The following is a 26,354-nucleotide window of genomic DNA, read 5'->3' as shown; positions in this document are numbered from 1 at the left end:
GGGGAAAAGAGCACATCCAGGAGTAGAGGTTACCCTCCACTTAGCAAGTCTCAGGATTAATTAATCAAGAGTATAACAAGAAGTGAAAGTTGAGAGGTGAACACGTGGCGTGACTGTGAATCGATGGGATCCTTACTGCAGTGACTGTTGCTGTGATGGTGTAAGCTTAGTGGAGCATGGGATTTGGAATGGGAACACTGGTTGCTTGAAGTGAGTCAACATGGCAGTTGTACTCCCTCCAGCCACCCATCCCAGACACAGCTATATTCACCTGCAGCGCTCTGTCTCCCACACAAACTGACTGGCACAGACACAAACAGGCTATTTATAGCCCAGGAGAGGCAGATAGGTAGGCGGGGCAGTCAAGCTGCAAATATTGATAAATAGCATGGGCAAAAAAGGGTGACACATGCAACCGGCTGGCATGCAACATCTGGATTATCATATGAACCACTAACACACTCATCAGTCATCGAAAAATGCTTTTTGACAGAAGCAGATGAAAAATTTGTACTCTGTACTTCTGATGTGCTTCTTTTGCCAAGGTGTGGGTGTGGGTGTGTGTGTGTGCATGTGTGTATGTGCACGGAACAGTAAAGAAATTTTGTTTTTGCACTAAAGTCGTACAAGGTCACATTTAAAGGAGAATAAATAAAAACAACTTGTCATATTTTGCCTTAAAATGCCTTTTGAAATCCTTTGGATTTTTCTAGTTTTCTGCATGACAGATCGGATCTGAGTTTACCAAAGCATTTTCTTACTTAGAGTGCAGTGTCGGGGCTGTGTGTGTGCTGGTATAACTAAGTGTGTGTTTTTGTTTTTCTATTTCTGCTATATAAGTATATTATACTATATACTATCCCTTATATATACTATATTATAGAAACATGAGAAATGTCCATGTTTTCAAGTGACACATATCGGTATATAGCCAAGGGTATGTGTAATACAGTATCATGATATTGATATGTGAGTTGATACAACAAAAAGTGTTGATTGTTTTTGGCTAATCCAGTAAATACCTGAAAAATCAAAGTACTTCATTTCAATGATACAATATGTATATAAAAATCCAACATAACAATGAATCATAAACATGGAATCCTACTTATAAATTGTTCAACATAAGCCGTAATGGCCTAATACATTCTGAGATATTAAATGCGTAGATACCTTGATATAAACAGAATGTCAAGTTATTTTTCCTGATAGTAAATATTGTCGACCCTTGTGTGGGGGTGTACTCATGCGTACTGTCCCACCTGGAAAAAAAGCTGTGCTGGCCCGTGGACGAGGTGTCTCCGTCGTATGAGTCGCTCTGCTTACGGCTGAGCGGCGGCCCGCTCTGGCCGTTCCCTTCGTTGGGGGCGGAGATATCAATGTTGCTCTTGCTGAGCCTCTTGCAAGAACTCAGACTCGGGATGGACTCCCCGAGTAGGCCCGAGTTATCCTAACAGGAAGGAGGAAAGTGTGCAACTGTAAAGGCTAATACACACAAAGCAGTGGGTGCATCAGGAAATTACATATAATCAGATGGGCAGTTAATGCGTTTTCCCATGCGAACACTTAAATGTGGGAGGGGAAACCCTACCTGAGCAAGATTGGATATATTGTGAGTGGATTTGAATGGCAACAGGGAGTATAAGAAAGCAAGGGACACTTAGCAGGGGGGAAAGAACAATAAATAACAAGCTGCTTCAAGAGGGCAGTTCAGCACAATTATTAATATTTATGATGAATATGTTACATGCACACCACAAAAACTGCTAAAAATGGTGCTTAGAAACATTATGATGCCCATTAAATTACCCACTGAAAACAAATGGTGATCCAAACTGAGCTCCACTGTGACTTGTAATTCCACGTTTTATGTATGCAACTTCAGAAAACATAGCGCCAAGGACATTGTCTCTAGTTTACAGTGACATTTTCTAAAAGCTATGTCTTGATAGATGTGCTAAAAAAAACTGACCAGAAATAGACATAGCCGAGGTGATTGTTGTGTATGAAAGTCTCTGTTTGTTTACTAGAAAGCATTGGCGGTGCCACATGTGCATGCTTGTCGCAATCAACTACACCGATGAAGACAAGGTATAACTCAAGCATGTAATCTTGATCATTTGCATTGATCTCTTAATGATGTATCAACACTAAAATGTCTCCCGGACACTATACACATCTGTGCATCACCATCACCATCTCATCACTGTAGCAGTGAGCTCCTACCTTCAGGCTCTCAGTGCTGTTGTTCCTGCTGCTGTTGTTGGGGCTGCCAGGCCTCTGGTGGTTGCTGAAACACAAAGCGTCGAAGCACAGCACACCTCCCACACAGTCGCCCATCAGGCATACCTGCTCGGAAAAATACATAATTCAGACAGCTTCAACATATGGTGCACTCAGACATTGAAGGACTTAAAAGAACAGGAGGAAAATTAGAGAGGTGTATGAATGGAATTTACACCAGAATTGCCACCTTGCGGTTGTATGCCTCTGCCAACCAAGCAAGTTGCAGTTTACATCCATGTCTGCCAAGGCTCATTTAATATATGTAGTGAAGACTTTAAAGGTTGCATGACATGGTACTCTTTGGATGCTTTTATATAGACCTTAGTTGTCCCCTAATACCATACATGTCTATTTCCCAAAATCAGCCTTGGCCACATTTCATTCATCCTCCCTCACCTTGTGAATTCTCTGCTTGTTCTTTTCTTATACCTCTGTCATCAGATGTTTCACTCTCCCCTGCCTTGTGACTAAAGTTCCCATGTCATGGTGTTCTTTGGATGCTTTTATAAAGACCTTAGTGGTCCCCTAATACCATATCTAAAGTCTCTTTCCCAAAATTCAGCCTTGGTGCAGAATTACAGCAACTAGAGGCAGTCCCACAATGAGCTTTCCTTAGTATGTGCCATTTCTGAGTCTGTAGTTTTTGAGGAGGAGAGAGGGGGGGACAAGGTGGAGGCTGGGGGTGTGGCCTTGACCAACTGCCACTTTGCTCGTTTGAAAGCCATAATGTCACTCTCTCATAGGTGGGCCAAATTCTCTGAGCGGGCAAACCCGAGAAAGGGGAGGTAACCTATAAGATTCCAAATCTTCCCATCTGAGATTTCATTTTCTCAAAAGCCGAACAGGATAGCCAGAGCTTGGTTTACACGTATCACCATTTCTAGCCACTGGGGGACATAGGCAGGCTGGGGGAACTCATATTAATGTTAAAAAAACCTCATAAAGTAAAATGTTCATGCCATGGGATCTTTAAAGCATTTCACAGCCTCTGAACACCCACAAACTGTGATTTCAGTTATTGTGGCTGACCTCTGCTCAGGTTGAAAGTGGGACCGAGCTTAGGTGGGAATTTATTAGGTCACAAATCTTCATCTTTCAATAGGAACGATGAGGGTGTTATTTGTCCTGCCCTAACAGGTGCAACAAATCTAACAGGAGACTCAATGGGTTGTCAATCAGTCTATACACACCCACATAGTCCCGGGAAGAGAGTCTAATCAGCCAGGTTAACTAAAAACACCTGTGTATGTGTTCAGGGTCTTCAATAAAAAATGTGTTAGGTGTATTTCCTGGTGAAACAAGCTTTACATATCTTCAACTATCTGTGTTGATCCATACAGTACAATAACCACAGATTCAAAGTGGGCACCCAGGATTAGTGTCACCAATTCATTTTCTGACTTAATATCTCCCCATCCGTTCCTGAGTTATGGTGTTCTTATATTTATATCTTTTAATCTTTATTATGCCACAGTGAAGATGACCTTTGACCTTTTCGAAATAAAATATCACCACTTCCTTTTATCCTATTAGACATTAGTGTAAAATGTTTTCATAATTAGCATAGGAATTCTTAAGTAGTGGCCAAAAACACATTTTGTGAGGTCACATTGACCTTTGACCTCCAAAATCTCATCAGTTGATCCTTGAGTGCAAGTGGATGTTTGTGCCAAATTTAAAGAAATTCCGGCCAAGGGGCAGAGACAAAAAAACTAAGTCAATAGACTGGGACAGGAAGCCATGACAATAATTTTGTCCAAATTTCAGAACATGTATAAATAGGATTTGGTATGTTCTTTTTACTGTATTAGTATACTATTTATATTTTTACACACATTATACTTTTAAAGTTAGCTTGCAAGGAATCAATGCTTTTATAATATTTATACCAACGGGTATTGATGCAATCAATCAACAACCTTTGACCAAGACTGCTAATAAAATTTCACAAAGAGAAAATAAAATGCCCCCCCCCCAACACTGTTCCAACCACATAATTCCAACATCTGATTATGATAAAGGTACACAGCATAGACCAATTTGTAGCGCTATACACTGCAGAGTAATGGAAAAGGGATGAGTTGAATCATCCTAAGGAGCAAACCAAGTTGTAAAAATGAAGAGGGAAGGCAAAGTCCTATTATAAATGATTCTGAAGAATTAATATTTAAATTGGCAATTATAAATGCTGATATTTTGGTCTGGCTCTACTTCATAATATAAACATTGATACTTTTAAGAATTCAGCAGGTTAATGGGAACCTTGTACAATTGTAGAATCTCATTCATATCCAAGCTTAATTGGTAATGTAACTGAAATGTTCCTAACATAATTGATATTGAATCAAAAATCAAATCGGCAATAAAATAGAATCGGAATCCTATAGATTCGGAAAATCAGTGAGGACACCCAGCCCTGATCTCAACACACGTATTGGTGTAATCACCTAACTGTAATCACCTGGGGTTGTTAACTTGTACCTCTTGATTGTAAGTGTTTTGTTGAGGTTGATAGGCTCATCAGGAATGAAGTGACCATGGCTCTCAATAATGTGCCTTCAAGGCCTGACAACCTGAAGGTTTTCATCTGAAACAAGCACTACAGCATCTGATCTACAGCAGTTTATAGAAAAAATAAATAAAAATGGCAATTACTTGTTAAATCTACTTCCTGGCTTACATTTATATAGCACCTTTCTATCTAACCGGACAAAGTGCTTTACAATTTGCCTCATATTCACACAACCTACTGGCCTTTCCATCAGGAGCAGCTGGGAGTTCAGTGTCTTGCACAAGGACACTTTATCATTCAGCTAGTCGGGGATAAAACCCCCCAACCTTGTGATTGAAGGACAACCTGCTACCTTCTGAGCCACAGCCACTTGTTGACCTGCCTTTTTAATTACACTATGAGTTAAAACTATTAATAATTGTATTGTAAATAGTAAAAGCAAAGAGTTGTGTTTCAAAGCCCCAACCTAATGCTGTCAAATTCAAACTCAACTGTGAACACTCTGCTCACGGACTAGTATCTCACGGGAAATACAGCTTGTTACAAAGAGCCTAGTAGTTGTTATGTACAAGTGCGTGAAATGTGTTCTGCTTAAATAATAGACATCTGGAGCCCACTGAAGGCTTGAACTCCCACAGAATACACAGCCCACTCCAAAGCAATCTTAAATTCCTTTGACAATCATTGACTTCAATTAAAGTGCCTCCAGCTCATTATTCAATGATGAGAGACTAGAGTGAACTACAGCTCTCCTCTCCAACCAGAAGAAGTTTGAGACGGACCTGACCCATGAATCCCTGGCCATCCTCTGACTGCAGGAAGTTGTGGTAGGCCTGGTTGGATTGGGCAATCACCGTGGCAACGGCATCCTGGTAGCGAGGTGAGACAATAGCGAGGAGCGGGAGGGCAGCCAGGGGTAGGTGGTCCACGCTACTGGACACACAGCTCTCATCATAGCTGTACGGATTCAGACTGGAGGAGGAAGAAGCAAGGAAAGGGGGATGAAAGGGAGAAAAAAAAGGTATGGTAAGAAATACAACAGATTAACGCCCTTTGGGAGTATTCCCATACGTACTTTGTAAAACGGTAGTCATCAGTTTCTGCCTTGCCCAGTGCACAGTAATGTCAAAATAGATAGTTCATTGAATTAAGTTGATGTCTAAAATCAAAGATTCCTCAGGTGTTCTTTTTGTGACGCATCCCTTTGACTTTCCTAAATGTATTAATGTCTAATCCAATCTGTCCATGATGCACTCCACCTGATTTGAGGCAAGGCGTTCCACAATGTTACTGTGTGTGTGTGTGTGTGTGTGTGTGTGTGTGTGTGTGTATGTGAGTATATGTGTGTGTGTGTGTGTGTGTGTGTGTGTGTGTGTGTGAGTATATGTGTGTGTGTGTGTGTGTGTGTGCGTGTGCGTAACCAAAAGATAAGGAGAAGAGGGAAGCTATCTCAAGGAATAAAACACAAGCAAACCTGCACAGATATTAACAATGAGAGCGATTGTCTTTGTGTCTTTAATGCTGTGAAGACATTAATGTGTGTTTGTGTGCGTGTGTGTGTGTGTGTGTGTGTGTGTGTGTGTTTGACGCTGTGTGGCCCAATGACAGTGAGGACACAGATCAAGCGAGACGCTACGTAAAAGATGGTGTTGGTCTGCACTCTCCCCTGAACAGCAGTGCCAACCCAGTCATCATCCATCAGTTGCTCTGATTACAGGAAGAAGCAGCACAGCCACATCAAGGCTGAAATATGTCAGCAACCATGGACACATCACTACACAGAAGGGCACCACCTCTGTGGAAGTGGCTGACAGTTCTGATATACTGAAACAAAGATTTACATAATTTAACATTTTAGAAAGGACACAATTGCTCTACAAGATACAGCTTGGATCACAAGATCAATATTAATTCCATCTCCGTTTAATCAACCTGGCTAAATTTATCACATGTCTATTCTAATTATATTCTAACTATATATATCTATTCTATGTAACACCCAAACAAGCAAGGAGAGAGAATGGTTTCCAGGGTCTGCTTCACAACTTCAAAACGGTTTGGTTGTTTTGTTTTTAATGGGTCTCAAATATACTTATAGTTTGATTTAAAAAAGGGTGTTTATTAGCAACTCAAACAGGGGTAAACATGATTTTATCAAACAGCATATGTTGTGGACTTTTTTTAACTGTGGACAAATACAGTCTACCCAAAGGTGTATGTGAGACTGAGTCAGAATACATTATAGTGTCCATGTTCATTGTACAAAAGAAACATAGTGTACCAGTCAGTGAAACGATGTGGCAGAAGGAGCGTGATGGAGTTCTATGTCAGATAGGAATAACATATATCAGGCTTTAAATACTCAGGCCAAAGTAGCAAAAGTTGATACATTGATGTTTTTTGATTTTCAGTGGTAGTATTAAAGCACCCATATTATGCTCATTTTCAGGTTCCTAATTGTATTTTGAGGTTGTACCAAAATAAGTTTACATGGTTTCATTTTCAAAAAACACCATATTTTTGTTGTACCGCACATTCCTGCTGATCGTCTTTCCACCCTGTGTGTTTAGGTCTCGGTTTTAGCTACAGAGTGAAACATTTCACTTCTATGCTATCTTTGTTAGGAGTCACACATGCTCAGTAGCTAGGTAAGATCCCATCAGCTAGATAACTCTTTCTCCAACTTTGGTCAGTACAAGGCAGGATTTGCTGGGAGACTTCTTTAGACGAGGGGTACTTGTGGAATACCTGCACCAGGGACATGGAAGTAGTTCTTTTGGAAATTATGGTGAACTAGTGTGTGTTTTAGCAGTGTGTTGCCATTGAGAACAAGCTAGCATGCTAGTGCTAGCATGCTATGGGTTAGCCACCTCGTCTCGGCTAGTGACATAGAAAGCCGTGCAGGTTTTGAACAGCTCACCCGGAGACCGAAGGCAAAAGACATTCAGAAACCTGTATCTCACTCAAAACAGCATGGGTAGTTTGTTTTCCAAGTTTGTATGTGTGTGGAAGCACCAAAGACACAAAATAACACCAAAATCCCACCAAAAATAACACCAAAATTTTTTTCACATAATGGGCACTTTAACATAAATACTACAGACTATCACCAGCCAAGTAAAAAATAAAAAGACTAAATACTTAATGAGCAGTTGGCTCACACATTGGAGCTAATTAGCTAATAACTAACACCTGGGCCCAGCTGTTATGTCCTCATCGTAAAGTCACTGGCGCTGCACACTTTCCAACAAGCCCCAGATGAATCTAGCCAACAAGAAACAGTATGGAAATAAAATAGTTTTGAAATTGTCTGTTTATCTTTTGATGGAGGCTAATTGTTTTCTCTTTCTATCAGTCGTTGTCCTACAGTAGTGTAAGCTCAAGCACTATTACTGCTGTCTACACAATATGTTTGAGATGTACACAACAGTGCACACTTGAATCAAGCTGCTTCTAAGCTCTATGTTTTGGGGAGATGTTCTTGTCGTCCTGCTAATTGGGCTGACATGATTTATTGGAATGTCCATCAAAACTGGCTTTGTTAAATTATAGCTAAACATTTTGTTGCCATGGTTACATAGCCCAGATAATTAATGGAGTTTGTGTGCCATCTAGTATGCAAGGAAATGTTTCTCTAAGTCTCGACCAAAGAACAATTGGTGCCAGAGCAACTTAATGTTAATTCACTGATTTTGAATGTCCCGTTTTTTATCAAGTCATTTACTTGATTGCTCACACTGATTGCATGCAAAATTCTCATTAAGTTCCTTTCTTTTATTTGCAAATCAGAACACATCCTCCAGCCCCATTATCATCACTTTTTTTTTTAATTACAGATGAGATTCAACACCACTATATGCTCAAAAGTGCCAATTTTTGTTACGATTACAAAATACCATGTTGCAGGCTTTATGGAACCTATTGGGAAGAAAAGAGACAACTGATGTGACTGACATTCCCAGCAACACAGTGTTCACTAGTCAGTGAAAATCATTTCCTTTTTAATGTCTATAGTCAGACGGAATGGAGAATAGTGAGCTTAGCTAAACTTGTGCATGTCTATATAATTAAGTAGAACCTCCTCAAATTAAGAAAATGACGGCTAAACATTACCAAAGATGCGTGACTTGTTATTTTTACCATCACATTAACATTTTGATATGCATTGAAACTTGCAATCATCTGCCTCTTTAGTTGCACACGGCCACTTCATAATTAATTCAAGTATGCATTCCAGTAAAAGATGTTTCTATTTTACATGTCTAATCACATACATTAACTGATAAAAACTGGCTCAAAGACTTCAAAATGAAACCTTCAAATACCGGTATTGTACTTTCACACATTTTAGAGTCAACAAGCAATTACCCAGAGTAACCTCACTCTTCAAAATATCTACAAATAGAGAAGTAAAAAAGAACAACCACGAATTTGTCTGAGTTTGAGTAAAGATGAAAAATAGCCCTTACAACAGTTTGTATGTAAAATGATATTTTGAAAATCAACTCTGCAAGTAAACCACAAGTTGAAAAATGTAATCAAGGTGTACAAACATAAATTATATTCAAAGAACTCCACATGTTACTATGATTATGCTAACTTCAATGACATTTATACAGAGAGATAATATTGTTTATGTTTTTAATTGCCTTAATCACATTGTAATTATTATTATCATAATTCAATAGACATGTAAATGAACTGACTCTTTGACACTTTGAGACGCTCCCGTGCAGATTTATAAGAAAGCAGTAAAAAAGGAAACCTTTGTCATCTATTCTGTATCGTCACTGTAACAGCACTGCACACAGTTATTTGAAAAAACAACAGTGTCACTGCCTCTACAAAGCTGCTGTGTGAAATATTCAGCTTAGGCAATTCAATCACAGAGATGTTGATGTATTGCTCCAGGAGGAAGACTCTCTGAACAACCAAATACTAAATAAATCAGGTCAACTCATAATTTAAATCAGGATTGTTTGTTTACCAGGTGCTTTTTTTTAGTTTTAGGAGCTGTAAGAAATCCCAACATCCCAGCTGAGTGCCACTGAGGGTCTGGGCCAAGCTTTGTATTTGCCTGGCCTTGATCTTATTAGAGTGTTGTTAACAACGGCTGCTCACACACAGTCCCAAAAACACAAACTTGCTACCTAGAAAAAAAAAAAGCACCGATTTAAATTCCAAACACAGCTGTACCTCTGAACAGTTTCACAAGTCACATGACAGAGACAGAGGTTTAACACCTGCTGTACTGCTCAACAAATGCCTGATGAGACACAGGTGAGACACTCATTATTTGTGTTACATAATTACTTGCTTATGCAAGCACTTGTTAGTAACATTAAGATGGAGCAAACGCTGTTTTACATGCGAAAGAGTGCACATAAATGATTTGATTGTGTGTGCGCAAGAGGCTGTTTGAAGGTGTGAACGTCCTAGAGCGCTGCAGGTTATTCTCGCTCTGCAGGTTATTCTTCCTCTAAAATGATCAATATAGTTGTGGCTGTGATGATGGGGCAGAAGTAGAAAGCGGTGTAGTTGCTGTCAGAAACAGAGCATGGTTCATCCAATATGTCATCCACCGAGCTACGGGAACTATACACTTCCAAACAACCATTAATAAGTGCAGAGATCTACTGCTACTTGGAAGGTTTTTTTGTTCCTCAAAGGAGGCACATCAACAGAGCCCTGAATGGCAGAGAGCGTGGCTCACGTCACTATGACGAGTCGGCCCAGTTATCTCAAGATGTGAGTCACTCGCTCACATGTGGCGACATTTACCGCATTCACGTCTCTCTGCTCTCATTAGTAAAATCCAAGCAGTATTAACTGATGATATCATGAGGTCATATATAGGTGTCAATTGCATATCTTAGAAGACTCATTAACATAACAGAAAAACTTCAAAAAGCCTCATTCGCTGCTTTGTTATGGGCCACAGTTGGCTTTAAATCGGCTGTAAGGTTATCCTTCATCCTTGAACCGAGAGCTTTACAGTTTATTGCTTTTCCAGTAATTATGATGTTATGTTCTCTAGAAACACTGTCAGAGACTCACTCAATGATACCTGAAGGCAGGCTAATTACATAGTATCCTATACTGAGAGATGTACCGAACTCTTTCTTAAGGTTTAATGGTAATGTCATGATGAAGAGACCCATTAACAACAGTGGGGTAAAGATAAGGCCGAGTGAGCCGATTAAATCTCCAATCAGCCTCATCTCATGCAGCATAACCCTGCGATGGACTCTATTATGCTGCCTCGCAACCCTCTTGCCCCATATATTGTCAAACTGAAAACTCTGAAGTCTGTCAGACTCATGCTTAATTGCTCTCCCTGTTTCTTAATGGCTGACTTAGCAATGCACGTTTGAACAATTAAGATGAACAGCAATGGGCACCTGAAGTCTTCTTTATTAGGGAGAGGGTACAGAAATAGTAGCAGCATGTCCCGATGGGCAGAATAAGGAGTCGCTATCTCCCTAAACTGAGGTCACTATTTGTGCACAATAAAACGGACAAGTGGACTTCCTCCTTCATGTCCTTTCCTGATAGAAAACTGATCCTGTGAAATGATGCAAAATCTACTAAAATAGAAATCCATTTTATTTATTTTTCTCCTGCTACTCAGATGACGTTCTCAATAGCTGAAATGTTTTTTTTGTCTTCAAGCTGTGACAGAGGTGGTGTGATGGCTGCGAGAGGAAACCAATGTGGGAGTCTTTTCACTGTCGCTTTTAATTGGACGTGCTCCAAATGTGTTTGTGTGGGATGTATTTGTGCGAGTGTATTTATGGATGAAACGTGTGTGTGTGTGTGTTGTCCTGACACCCAGCTCCTAGACAGAACTGCCAGGACATTCATTAGCAGACAGAGCTAATAACTAGCGCTCAGAGCCCAGCGGAGCACAGCAGGCCCTCCCCACACATGGAAAGAAGGACAACACAAGCTGAAAAAACATGTTCAGTCTCTATGGGTACATCTTACAGTACATGAGGAATAATGAAGCACTGAGTCAAAACTGGTTTGTTTATGTGAAAGTTTGTCTTGAGGCGCTAAAAGGTTTTGCCACCTCCGCTCTGTGTTGCAGTTTTCAGCCAAGCTGTTACCCAGAATGAGAGTAAATTACCCACACAGCAGCAATTCCTTCCCGTGGGGCTGCCTATTCTGTTGTTTATGTTGGCATGCAAATAAATGAGGCTCCACTCACCCACAAGTCCAACACTGTCATTAGAGCAAACACTGTTAACTGATGAAAGTGTAGTTGAACAAGTGTTGTGTTTGCTGCTGTGTGGGTGTGTAAAAATGCCTACTGACTACACGTATTGTGAGAAAGGAGAAGCCAGCTGGGCATAAGTATGTTTTGTCTAATTTCACTGGAGAGCTAAAACACATAGTCCCTTCTCATTGTTTCCAGGAGATTTTCAACAAGATGTTATGAGCAGAATGTCTCTCTCAATTATTAGAAATTAGGGCTAGACGGTAGATTCTATCTAGCTCTGTTGGTGGATATTAGGGCTATATGTCTAAACTACATATGAGGGCATTTAGAAACAGTGTCGCATAGAATAAAAATCCTATCAGACAATATATTGTTATTGGATTTTTTAAACTCCACAATATCAAAATGGGCCTTGAAATTCCTGTATCAGTCGGGTTATAACAGAAATATTACATTATTAAGAAATGTACAAAAAGATTTTTAAATAAATAAATGAAAGACGCAAAAATATTATTCAGTCACAAAAAACTTATTTCAAGGAATGTACCATTCATAGCAAATGGTTCTACATTACTGACTTGTACGACACTGCTCTTTGAGGGAGTTCTCATAGAATATGCATAGCAACAAGACACATGCTGAGATACTGGAGAACTAATCCTTCCAAAAAATACAAGAACATTATATTTTAACAATACCAAAAGCTTAGCACATGAGGATGATGCTTCTTGACAGACGTCATTACAAGTTGACATCTAGTCTAATTCACCAAAGAAGGAGCAACTTTTTTACTCCCTTTTGCTCCCTGCACTGCACATCCTGGCTACTGTAGCACGTGTACTTCTTTTGTATGCGCTGATGTATGTCGCACTATGGTTTTTATTCACTTCATCCTCCATTTTCAATTTAATTTATTTCCCTTCAACACAGTTTTTCTTATGGTTGTAATTTTTTGTCTAATGGACAAATAAAAACCTCCTGCATGAAAATAAATCTCAACATAACAATTAAACACTGTGGAATCAATTTATTACCCATTGCCTAGTCTCGCATTGCCAGACCTTCCTCCACAGCGCTGCACAGGAGGGTCTGACTAGTCCAGACAGTATTCTGGGATGGGGGAAAAACATGCTGGAGGTTGGCATTTCTTCAAACCAATCACAATCATCTTGGTCGCCGTTTAAAAGTAGTTTTAGTCATGCAACAGAAAACTCAGATTGGACAGATGGTCTAGCGGTGTGAATTTACCCTGCAGAGATCTGAGGAGCAGTTAACCATAGTCCTCAGAAATCCACCGGAGGTTAGAATGCCAACACAAAGGACAGACATCCGGCGAAATTTCTGACGGGACCGGAGCAGTCCCGGAAGTGGAACGTCGTGGATATAGATTACCTATTGCCTAACCTGTTCCTGAATTATTTGGCTTGTCCATTTAAATTGTTTAATTATCTTCATCTTATTTAACCATTTATTTTACCAATAATGAGACAGCGTTGGTCTTTTGTGACATAGGGTTTTAATATGAATCCATTTCTTTTCAAAGTGTCGTGCATTGTGCATGTGTCTGCACACACAAGAGCAGGCACTTGAGATACAGTGCAGTAACGGAGTTCTGCTCAATTCCCATGAAAATATGTTGTTTTCAATATTTCATCTCTGGATGTAGTGAAAGCTAAGCAGACGTCTTCAGAGCTCAAACCACTTTACCCTTGCCTTGCTTCCAACCACTACCTCCCTCTTGCTAACGTCAATCACAAAACCAGACAGAAGCCTCGACTTCAGTGCCAAACGCATTCTCTCAGCCTCGGTGATTAGTGATAATTCAGACAAAGACATCCTCTGCATATAATTGGAAAGCAGTGAAAACTAAGTAATGCTGTCAAAGATCAAACTGGTGACCACTGGGACAAGTGGCATTAAATGTGACATGAAATGATTAGTTACGACTAAGCAGCGCTCTGCACACATGCAGCTCATGAGAAAGAGCAAACACACAAATGCAGACATATGTTTACCTCCTGCAGTACAGAAATATGACAGAAATATGACGTTTTAATGACGCTAAAACTGTATAATTCAGCATAAGGGAAGATTCATCTACAGACTGCTGTTCATCATTGAGGTGTTGTACTACCATCCACAATTAACTCCCACTCTGAAATTAATAGCATTAATGAAACCTGAATACAAAGTAACAGTAGCTTATTAGACAAACAAATAATCGAACACCTTCTTTGCAGAAGCCTCAGTCAGGATCAGTGGAAACTGTGTAATGTCATTTAGTCATTTATTTATCTTGCTGTGTCAAGGACTTGATGGGAACATAAACAATAAAAAACAACAGCATTTAAAAAGGTTACAAGTTAAATATTCCACATGGCCACATGCTTGCAGGGGCTGAGAAATGTCATCAGCATACTAATTGTTATAATTATAACATTGCACTGGCTTTGGTGTCTTTGGTCAATATATATTATCAATTAACCTTCACTACCTTTGCCAACCAGGCATATTTCTAAATTATTTCCATATTTCTTGCAGGCATGCATGCACACTGGGCAGATTCACAGTAAAGTCCTGTAAAGTCTGCATAATACTGCTTAATAGTAATTAGGGCTGTTTGTCAAACTAGTGAGAATGTCGGTTGAAAAGAAAAAAAACAACAACCGAATTGACCGCCTGTCAATCGGAAGGTTGGTGGTTAGATCCCTGGCCCTGCAGTCCCATGTTGAAGTGTCCTTTGGCAAGAAGCTGAACCCCAAGTGGCCCCCAATGCTGTGCATCAGAGTGTAAATGTGTGTGAGTGTTTATCTGATGAGCAGGTAGCCTTGTACGGTCACAGTGTATGAATGTGTGTGAATGGTTCCTGTACTACGTAAAAGGGCTTTGAGTAGTCATTAGGACTAGTAAAGCGCTATATAAAAACAATCCATTTACAATCAGGAATCTAAAATGTCAGAAAAATCAATAACGGACGCAATTATGTAGCAATTATGTTAGTGTATACACTACCAGTCAAATTTTTGGGGTCATTTAGACATTTCCATTGCACTCCTTTGTAGACAGATTACATTATGTGCTTACATAGTTGCAAAAGGGTTCTCCAATGTTTTTCTAGTTAGTTTTTTAAAATTATATCAGATTAGTAAACAGATTGTGTCTTTGGAACATTGGATGAATGGTTGCTGAAAATGGGCAATGTAGATATTGCATTAAATATCAGCCACCCAGATCCAACCACTCAGATCAGCTGGTATTCTGTCTATAATGGAGTGGCATGGAAATATGTAAGTGACCCCAAACTTTTGACCGGTAGTGTTCATCTTGGGAGAATCGAATCAAATCGATATCTGATGTCAGAAGCAAATCAAATTGCCTTTTTCACAGCAGGCATTTTGTTATACGGTAGGAAAGCACAGATGATTCTAATAGCATTAACTCTGTTGTCCCAGTAAGCCATGGCAGTGTGACGGAGAGCCACCATGCACAATACTAGGACGCTGAAACCGAAGCAGCTAAATGGAATTCAACCTCATTGAATTGACTTGTTCCGGGTGCTCACCCAGAGTATGTGCTCCATGTAGGTTGAGTCCTGCAGCGGCCAGGGTTTGAATCCCCCCCCCATCTCTTTCCCTCCTTTCCTGACTATTCACTGTCACTATCAAATAAAGGGAAAAGCCCCCAAAAGTAATCTTTAAAAAAATGGCCTTGTTCACACCTGTGTTTTCCTACTCTGACTCATTAAACTCTCTTCTGTGAAAAGAGCCTGTGCAGCATAGAGTTAGTTCAGGCAGAACACTGAAGTGGTCCCTCCTTTTCCTGTTTCATTCATCCTTTACAATCATTCACCAGCTGCCTAGTAACTTCCAATCACATTCATGCAGGTGTAGGTCAATAGAACCTGACACTTTTCACTATTACTCTTCTCATTCCAAAGCGCCCTCTGCCATCCCAACCTCCTTCATTATGTGTGAAGGTTTTATTATTTGTCGAATTTAATCAAGATGTAAAGTGCATGTGTCCGTTTCCCTTGGTGATGTCTGGATTCTTTGAGAGCTGAGAGCAGAGCCTTTCCACCAAACCTCCCATGTGTAACTACATCAGAAAGCAGCCTGTGGAAGTAGCCACTTACTGTGTACACATAATGGCCTCTTAAGTGCCACTGAAATTAGCAGTATTTCTTCCTATTGCATTAAAAGTGACAGGAAGAAGGCAGGAACAGCGAACTCATTAGCTGTTGACATGCAGAAAGCATATCATAATGTGCAATAATGTCTTGCTCATAGCCTATCCGTGTGTTCTTGTTAATTGATGGATAGCTATTAGCCAGCTAGCTAAACTGTTTTTAGAACAAATCATTCCTCCGGCATGTTTTGGAGTTACTGAACATCTTCAGATGCAGTAGTACCACCTACAAAGACTAGATTTCCATGCAGCTCTAGAAATGCATGATAGATACAATCAGATTTGTGACACATGGACAGCTGGGGAACAAATAAAAAGAAATAACTATTATCCATCTTAAGACCTTGTGTGAGTTAGTCAAAATATCTTTGGCGCAACTACCAGTTATTTGTTTTACAAACCGGTTTCTGTAATACTTACCAGTATGCAACAGGTGTCTCCTTTTCTTGGAGCGTTTTGGGAAATAAATGGTGTGGGGTTCATAGCCTGTCTCACTTTAAATGGGATAATGTGATCATAGCTCCTTCTGCTACCCAGGCGTAGGAAGACAACCGGGGCTATGAACAAGGTGAATGAAGTATATAAGCTTTTAGGCCAGCTTTAATGATGTTCATAGTAGATTATTCAAGACTCTGGAATTATACTGGAGGGACAAACAAAAGACCATTAAACACTTAAAATGACAAGTGAAAAGGGGGCCAATGAGGCCTCCCTGTTCTGACAACAGCACTCACTTGGACAACAGGGAGAAGGCTTCAGCGCACACGGCCGGACATGGCACCAGCTTGATCTTCACGTGTTCGGCGGTGGCCTTGAAATGCGCCCATGTCACCTTATCCAGCACTGATGTCAGGGTGGCCACATCGCCAGCCTTTGTGCTGGGGTCTCCGCCTGCTGTGTCCAAGATGTTGCCCCCGTGCACCACCAGCAGCAGCACATGGGTCTTACATTTCCTCTGCAAAAGGGTTCAGGTAGAGTTGAAAAGAGAGACATAAAATGAGTGAAAGAATAGAGGCATTCTGTGAAAGCAAAACAAATAATTGGGTACTGCTCATAATACTGAGAGGCTGTTTATAATGATCCTACCTCTATGTCCTCCAGTCCTTCAATGCTGCTCTGAGGGGGGCAGCGTGGACCCCCCAGCTGGTAGAGACCCTCTGTATTGGATAAGTAAAGAGTAGAAGCAGGTAGTGGCAGGAAGGAAGGAAAGAGGGAAGAATACAGAGAGAGAGAAAGGTCACTGCAGCAGCCACTTCACCCAGATGCTTCCATAACAGAAGCACAAATGGATATTGATTGGTGAATATGGTCAACATTACTAATGCCTCTTCATCTCTCTTCATTTGTACTCCATACTGGGCGATGGGTTTATGTACCCTTAGGCTCAAATGGCATAACCAGAAGATACAGAAATCAATAGTGACAGCAAACAGCAAGAGTGTGGTTGCATTTCTGCTGCAGCATCTATAGCCATCACATGTAATTAGATTTTAGTTCCTCTGCTGAAGAAGCAACAATAGACTTATTTTCTAGGGACAAAAGAGGAAAGGATGGGGACATTGTTTTATCCCAACTACGATCTCTCCCAAGCTCTCTCCTGTCCCTCATTCTATTTTCTCTCTCCAGGCTCAAGGCATGGCTCTGTGTTTTTCTCGCTCTTTGTTTATTTGGCCTCCCCGTCTGGGACCAACTGCCACGGGAGGCTCTCACAGACTCAAGCGCTGTCATCTCCCTTCTACTCCGTTCACAGCCCACAGCCTGCTTCCGACTGCTCAGCACACACAAGGGACTCAGCACACAGCACACTGAACTATTTTGGTCACAAAGTAAAAGGAAATCAATAGAGGCAGGTTTTTTTTTTCTTCTGAAAGCTAGAGAGAGGTAGGGAAGAAAGGTTCCTCCAAAAACCTCGCCAAGTATTTTAGAGTGAAAAGTTTGCTGTGTGATTTGACAGCAAGCAGATAAACTTGTTTGATAAGAAGGCGGTTGTACGGTTGTGTGGGGCTAGATCCTTATTGTGTTTTTGAAACCCAAATACACTAATAGACTTGTTTACTATAGAGCAGCAACACTTATTAACAAGTCAATCAATCAATTTATTGATTGTCTGGGGAATACAAATAAGCAAGTAATTCATCAATTAGTCAATTGACAGAACATTCATTCTGCAAATGTTGTTTTTTTGTCTGGTGTTCAGCATTACCAAACACACCTTTTCTATATTTGCAGCGTGTTGATGTATTTGGTTGTGTTGTGTTTATTTGCTGAATGCTGCACATGTTTTGTCAAATTAATGAAGTTGTTTTCTTAATTTGTTTGTGTTTTGACTATTTGCATGTGTTTTCTTAAGTCGCAGGGTGTTTGCTTCTGTCGGCCACTGTATTACGGGGACAGAAAACGTTGCAGCTTCATTCAGTGTAGTTTCTAATGCCGCAAGGAGCATTACTGTAAGTGTACAGATCATGATTCATTCGTACCTTTATTTTAAAGGAAATTCTGTTAATTAAGAGCAAAACAAATGAGCACAATTGTTTTACACAAGATAAGATATTAATAGTGTATTCAAGCACACACTCAAACACAGCCAATGTAAAAAGCCCTACATCGCACACATTGTACATGAAAACGTAATGGCAGCCAATCAGCTAAACTGCTGAATACAGCACAATGTAGAAAAACTCTCAGACGAAATAGCAGAGCTTTGCTCACCTCATCATTTTAGAGGGCAGCGTGCATGCTGCAACTCAGCTAGTGAATCTAACAACAAGTAAGACATTTGTCTGATATTGGGGGAAACTGACAAAATCCTCTTTCTGTTGGCGCGGCTCAGTGGTATTAACCGGCTTCATGCGGTTATGATATTTCCCTGCAGCAGATTAGCGCTGCTGCAGCAGAAAAAAAACAATTCTAACAGTCCCTGGGCTTCTCTGTTTTCATTTCTGGTCCTTCTTCTCAGTTGTCTGAGTCCTGCAAGTCAATATGAGCTTTTTTAAAGCGTAGTGGTATTTAGCACCTTTCAATCTGTGCTATTCTCTCCCAACAAATGGCCTAACCTTGAAAGCACCCTATGAAAAGTTAGCAATGACGTAGTTCAGCAGAACTCTGGCCATTTCCAGTGGCTTAATGTGCAGTCAGGCACACACCTTTACACACTATACTTTAAATGCCCACTGAGCATCTGTTATCTACTGCAGTCTGAGACATTTCTTAACTTATCTGCGAGAGAGGAAGAGAAAATTGACACCAGAATGAGGGCTGGGAAGATGAAAGGGCTCAACAGAGAAGTCAAGTAGAGCTGAATAAGAGAGCATGAAATATCTATTGGTCCAAGTTTGGATCCCTCTTCGTGTGTCATTCTGTCTGCACAGCTATGATATAAAATGTAATTTTTCCTTAAAACTAAGGGTCGTCTGTTTTTGTCTGTTTTTATTTTCTGTTTCCTCTCAGGTCTCGACTACTTCTATCGCTATCACACATTTATAACCTTTGATTGAGCAGATGGGAGAAAAATAAGAACGGGGATCCGAGTGAGTGGCAGAAGACTCCATTCATTATTGGGAAGATTTTCTTCCAACTAGAGATTTTTATCCTCAAAAGGGAAAATGAAAATGCAAGATGCCCTCACAATTTCCTAGGGTGGGAATTGACTCATCAGAAAGGTACATTAATGTTCCTCAAAAGATATGCACAGAAAATAGAGTGGGCTTTCAGCTTGCAAATTATTTTTGCCTTTAATTAATATAATGCTACTATTTGAGAAACATAAGAAGAAATTTAGGATCCAGAAAAAAGCATCTGATTTACATTTGTAGGAATTGATTATGAACACCATACAGTACACAGATAATGATCAATACAACTTTACTATACAAGGTAATCAACTACAACAGACCCATAGCATTATTGCAATGTCTTTATTGGAATTACCAGCTGTGGTTATGAGGAGAACCTCCTGACCTCTTTGCCACTCATTCAAATTAACTTGATGACATCAGAAAAACAGAGACAGCCTGGGCCCTATTTTTACAATGTAAGCGCACAACGTGAAGCACAGATGCGTTAAAACCCCACTTTTGCTAGTTTGACGGCGGAAAAAGTGTCTGTGTGCTGGACGCATGGTTTAAAAGGGTTGTACTTAGTCTCTTCATTAATCATAGGTGTGTGCTGGGCGTAACATGCGATAAACCAATCAGAGTATCATCTCCCATTCCCTTTAACAGCCAGGCGCGTTTGGACCTTGGAGCATTGGTATTATAATGGCGGATTTGCTGAGCAGGAAGGAGAGACTCTCAAGAGAAGAAACTGGTATGCTTGTGCGTGAATTGAAAGCTTGTGAGCCAGTCATTTATGGCACGAGCACTATGCCACCAAAATTATTTCAAATTGCAATATTTATATTTTTTATCTTTTGCATGTTTTGTGTGTGTGTAACAAGCATTGGGTGCGTTTACACTGTTAAAATACCAATACAATGCTGCATTATTGACTTTAGACCAGGTTTTTGTTGGTCAATGGTGCGATCACTTCCCGTTGCCTCAAGATAGCCCCTCTCCCTGTAAGACTAGCGCGCCCATGGGCGCACAGATGGGTGCAGGTGCTTTTTCAATTTAAACGACGTGGACGCTGGACGGAATATTGACAACTGCGTTGGTCTTAAACTTGCAAAGACACGTGCGTTGAGATTTGCGCTTTGCGTCGGGTGCAAGATAGGGTGCTTGAGTCTTTTTCAGTTTGGTTTTGGTCTCCACCAACTTCTGAGAAAAATATTCAGTTTATCAGAGTATTTTTTTAAAACTGAAAACAGCTTGCTGCTGCTGCTGGAAACAACACTGGTAAGAACAGTACGTCTAAAATTAAATGGTGTAGTTGTACGCTGTAAAAAACTAAATAATGAGCTGCATTTTTACATGTTATAGTGTTTATTTACTGCCAAACAAGAGAGACTTCCTCCATTGGGAGCTGATATGATAAATATCAAATCCCTTGAAGTTCACTTACCACACACACAAGGCCAATGATTGATCGATGGGTAAATCTGAAATGCAAATTGTGTTTTGCACACCGAAACACACTTCTCTCATGCAAAAATATAGAAATAAAAAATAAAAAAAATAGTGATCTTAGTGCACGGTGAGATGAGTATGTGTATGTGATTATTAGGGTGGAGATACTGTAATTGTACAAAATATTTGTGTCTAATTATCTCTATCAGCAATGTACAGTAACAATTAGTTATACACGTTGTCCAGGAAAGAAATCTTGGTTTTAATTTTTTGAATAGAATTTTTTTATTCAATATTTTTTGTTTGCAAATATTTCATTTGCCTTTCTTTGACAAAGGTCCTGAGTCTGAATAAAACCAAGGACATCGCGATTGCAAGAAGTGAAAAAATCTTTTTGAATTACAGGGGAAGATGATAGGGAAATTTGAGAAAGGTGAAGAAGTCATGTATCACTTAATTAAAAAGTATGTGCTGGTGCATAGGTTAGGGGGCTCATTTGGATGTATGCTGTCTCCTGACTGGTTGAACAGCCCCCTCTGACCCCTGGCACATTGCAGGCATGCTAACACGCTCAGCCATCTGTTCACTGCTGCTGAAATCTGTGTATGTCTTGTTGCTCTACTGTGAGAAGACCCCCAGGAGACGCCGTCAGCTCCACTGCATGACAACCTGCCCTCACACACACACACACACACACACACACACACACACACACACACACACACACACACACACACACACACACACACACACACACACACGCAAAGTAGCCAGAGCTCATTCAGTGTCTGTAACTAGGGATGTGCTAATCTGGTATTCACCAAAAACACTGGAATGGACACTTTAACAAATGAACCCTGACATGTCAAGTGAATAATTGATAAAAGTGGTATGAACAGCTGTATGAAGATATTTACATTTTAAGGAGAAAAAAACTAAATGTAGGAAAGAAAAAAAGAGAAAGAAAATCAATATTGGATTGTTATCAGTGTAAACCAGGAGTCAGCAACCTTAGGCACGAGTTCCACCATTGGCATGCTGTAGCTTAACCAATGGCACACTATTAATACGTGTTAGAGCCCGACCGATATCTCGACGGGCTGATATTATTGGCCAACATTAGGCATTTCCCAAACTATTGGTATTGGCATTTATACTGGAATTTACGACTGAAAATAAATGAAGTTATACGCTGTGAAAACCAAAATAACGAGCTGCATTTTTACATGTTATAGAGTTTATTTACTGCCAAACAAGAGAGACTTCCTTCATTGGGAGCTGATATGATAAATAACAAATCCCTTGAAGTTCACTTATAAAACGCACAAGGTCAATGATTGATTGATGGGTAAATCTGAAATGCAAATTGTGTTTTGCACACAGAAACACACTTCGCTCATGCAAAAATATAGAAATACAAAATAACTTATGGTGATCTAGTGCACGGCGAGATGACAGGCTTTTACATGTGTATGTGATTATTAGGGAGGAGATACTGTAATTGTACAACATTTTTGTGTCTGCTTAACTTTATCAGCAATGTACAGTGACCACTAGTCATACTACTAGTCCAGGAAAGAAATCTTTTTTTTTTAATAGGATTTTCCTAGTTCCTCTGTCCGTTCTCGGCTTCCATACCTCTGTTCTGTTGTGACAATAAAACAAATTATTATCATGTTATTTTAGTGAAAACTCATAAATAACTACAAATAACTAATGTTAAATCTAAATGTTTTTAGTCCTTTTATGTGAAAAAGGGGTAGAAACCTCAGGAAGGACAACAAAGGAGGGCTCCTTCTTCAAGGTGGAACAAATATTCAACAGGTGTATACAGAGTGGGCATAGGTGGCAGTAGAATAATTAATATTTGAATAGATTTCATTACAGAAACTAAGTAAAGCAGCACATAGCATATAAAACAAAGTAATTATTAGAGTTTACGTGTTATAGATTCATGTATATGGACAAGTTTTTACCATCAGCAGGAGAAAGCTATGTGGCGTTACCTCAAAGGATTGTTCTGTGTCATTTCATACAGTTGTTCTCTATCTCCTTCTCCCCTTCTCTTCCCCTTCTCCCTGCCTCCCCCCGCTGGAGCTCCACGGGGGCGACAGTGTTGTTTGGGTGTGATTATCTGCTCTCAATGTGAAGTCACACAGCATTTCTTATTTCATATCCTGCCAGACCAACACACACATATGCACACAAATGCAGACTTACACAAGTCATAGGCAAATACTGTACTGTAGACACACACAGAAATACAGACACTCAAGAGAAAGAGCCTTTAACAACAAAGGTGCAAAGAGATGTAAAAATGAGATATAAGAGGAAAAACAATATTCTCATCAACTCATCATGTGAACTAAAATCATGCAATTTGCTGATCAAACTTGAGCACAGTGGTTCTCCACTTCTCAGTGTAACACAATAGGTTTAAAACATTATTCTGTTTAACTTTCTTCACCTTAGTAAAAGAATATGTTCACCTCCATTTATAATTTTCTATTGTCAAGATTCCCATATGACCTCAGTCACTTTTGCTGCAGCAGCTATTGTTGGTGTTGATTTAAGATCGGTTTTGCTCAGCTAAATTTATGACTTGTAAACAACCAACCAAAGAACATCAGCAGACTTTTGCACATTTGTATGCAACACCGTGTGAGGCAGAGTTTCTATTTTAGGCAAGTTTGTTGTAACTTTAGGCTGACTGAAAGAGATTACTTATTAATTATCTAAACAGATGATGTAAAAGTGTACTGGAACCAACAGTCCAGTATGTTCTTTCCGTGCCAGTGTGTCTTAAATGGAACAAGACATCGCCGAGCTGAATTCAGGGTCTGTTATACGTGTAATAACCTGATAGCATCAGTTATTTTGTATTTGTTTCTCATTTTAAATATGTGAGTTATTAATAAGATGCACACCTTTGTTTGGTTTATGTCAAAGTGCCTTACATTTATTGAGACAAATAAGTATTATTCTGTTCAGACAGTTATTTGCAGTTAATAATATGTTAATAATGTTTCAAGGGTTGTTTAGTACAGAGAAAAAAACAAAACCGTAATAATAATTGTTTACTTTAGAGATGACCTGTGAGAGTTTGATTTCCGGTTGGCCTGGGGGGAAGAAGAAGGCTGAATCCCATTCCTTCCCCTAGCTTTTGCGCGTTCACGCGGGACCTAGTGCAGTCCCAAAACCTATTACGACCGAGGGGAAGGGGATAGACCAAGGGCTGTATAGCCCTTGAAACCTAGTGTGGATGCGACCTCACTTGAAAACACACAGGCATCAATGGCTGCCCGTCGACCAGAGAGACACATGAATGTAAGTACTTTCGGCTTAAATAATTGATTAAAAAGTTACGACAGTCTTGTTTTGTGGTCTATGCAGTCCTGTACATGTATACTTGCAACCATGTTCCTAACTGAAACTTTTTAAAAATCGCTAGCTTGCAATGCTAACGCTAATCGCTAACGCTAATCGCTAACGCTAATTGCTAACGTTGAACAGTCCCACATATTTCTGCCTTGAATGGACTGTATACATTGCATAGATTGTATAGCTATATATATATATAATATTAACGGTCTACGATACATCGCTACGTGCTTCACATATACCGCCCTGTATCACACAGGAGGACACAGGAGGACACAGCAGCTGGTCCAGTTTGGGGCTGAAAACGCAGACGTTTTCTAAATCCTGTGTTCATGTTGTACCCATTCATTATTGCATTGGTACTGTATTATTGTAATCATTTGTAATTAATTCCTGTTCATTGTTCATGCACTTGTATATTGTTGTTGGTTTTGATATGGGACACTGATAAAATATATGAGGGGGGGTTACTGGCCAACAGGCTTCAGACTGGTCTGGAATATCAGAACAGCTGTAGTTAATTTGTTTATTTGTGGTCTTGTTTGTATTTTTTAGTTTTACACATTTGAAGCCTTTTTATGTGTGTGACATGTTAGTTAGGGTTCTAATAGTTGACAATGGTTCTGTAACATAATTTTATGTAACGTTTTTGCCGGTTATGTTCAATTTATCACCAATAAAGACAGATTTTTGTCAACAAAATGTTTTTGTGAACATCAATGACATTCAAAACGGTGATAACTGAAACAGATATACACACACCATGTATACATGGTGTATATGTAGGCCTATGTATACATGAGACATGTGTATACACATATGTATTGCAAACAGACCTAAGTACTACACAGATAAGAACATCTGCCTCTGCACCACCAAAGTAAACCTAAAATATTTAAATATTTAAATCCATATGACACTGTTGTCCAAACCCACACAATCAACAGACAGAGATGGCATCTTGGAAGTTTGTGATCAATACTGCATGGTGATGTCACCAAGTGGTGTCCCATTTCATAGGGGTATGTTTTCACCACTTACCCCTTGGTTTCAAGGGCCAAGGGGTAGGGGTAAGATGGAGAAATGGGATTCAGCCGAAGAAGAAGAAGAAGTAGAAGAAGAAGAAGAAGAAGAAGAAGAAGAAGAAGAAGAAGAAGAAGAAGAAGAAGAAGCGACACGAAGGGTAAAGAGAGAAACGTCAAGCAGAGAGTGGGAGTCCAACCATATAGCCTAGCTTGTCAATGTGTATTTTGAATTCATGGGACTGTGAACTGTTTTCCTGATTAAGCTACGCGCGTTAGTCGGCATGGTAACTGCCGGTCAAGTGTGGTTTTGATGGACTTAAGCCGTTAGCTAGCTTGGCTATAAAAACCCGCTAGCCGCTAGCTTAGCGAGAAAAGAGAACCCGCCAGCGTTGGAGAGTCAACGGCCGCATTCTTCGCCTACATACACGGACCGGAGCGGAGGCTGCAGCATTCTTCGTCTGCATACACGGACCGGAGCGGAGGCTGGCTGGAAGAGGTTCCGGAGGTCGACGCGGAGGTGTTGCTACGAAGGGTTTGCTCTGAGTTAAAGGGCGGCCTGCTGCTCCTCGCTTCCGTGCGGACTGAAACGGGTCTGAGAAAAGGACGCGGTAGGAACTGTTCTCATTCTACACACAACATTGGAGGTAGGCCTATTGTTGACCTCGCTTTTCTTTTCTTCGCTTCATGAGCTCCAACTGTAAGCGCGCCAACGAAACTTAATGCAAGCTTGCTAAAAGAAC

The 26,354-nt window shown here is 40.1% G+C and overlaps 1 protein-coding gene across 4 annotated transcripts in view; it reads right to left on the bottom strand.

Annotated features, from left to right (window-relative positions):
• The window catches only part of pitpnm3 (PITPNM family member 3), a 116,887-nt gene that overhangs the window by 29,023 nt on the left and 61,510 nt on the right, over positions 1-26,354 (bottom strand). For all 4 annotated transcript variants that reach the window (XM_032508779.1, XM_032508785.1, XM_032508792.1 and 1 more), the window contains exons 4-8: positions 17,292-17,362; positions 16,940-17,160; positions 5,581-5,770; positions 2,227-2,349; positions 1,263-1,450 (exon numbers count right to left, since the gene is read on the bottom strand). In XM_032508779.1, coding sequence (XP_032364670.1) covers positions 1,263-1,450; positions 2,227-2,349; positions 5,581-5,770; positions 16,940-17,160; positions 17,292-17,362 — 793 coding nt within the window. The remainder of the gene's footprint in view (positions 1-1,262; positions 1,451-2,226; positions 2,350-5,580; positions 5,771-16,939; positions 17,161-17,291; positions 17,363-26,354) is intronic.

Source organism: Etheostoma spectabile, chromosome 3, assembly GCF_008692095.1.
Source record: "Etheostoma spectabile isolate EspeVRDwgs_2016 chromosome 3, UIUC_Espe_1.0, whole genome shotgun sequence".
NCBI classification, from domain to species: domain Eukaryota; kingdom Metazoa; phylum Chordata; class Actinopteri; order Perciformes; family Percidae; genus Etheostoma; species Etheostoma spectabile.
The sequence above is the reverse complement of the archived record's forward strand: the minus strand, read 5'-3'. Positions and strand labels throughout refer to the sequence as shown.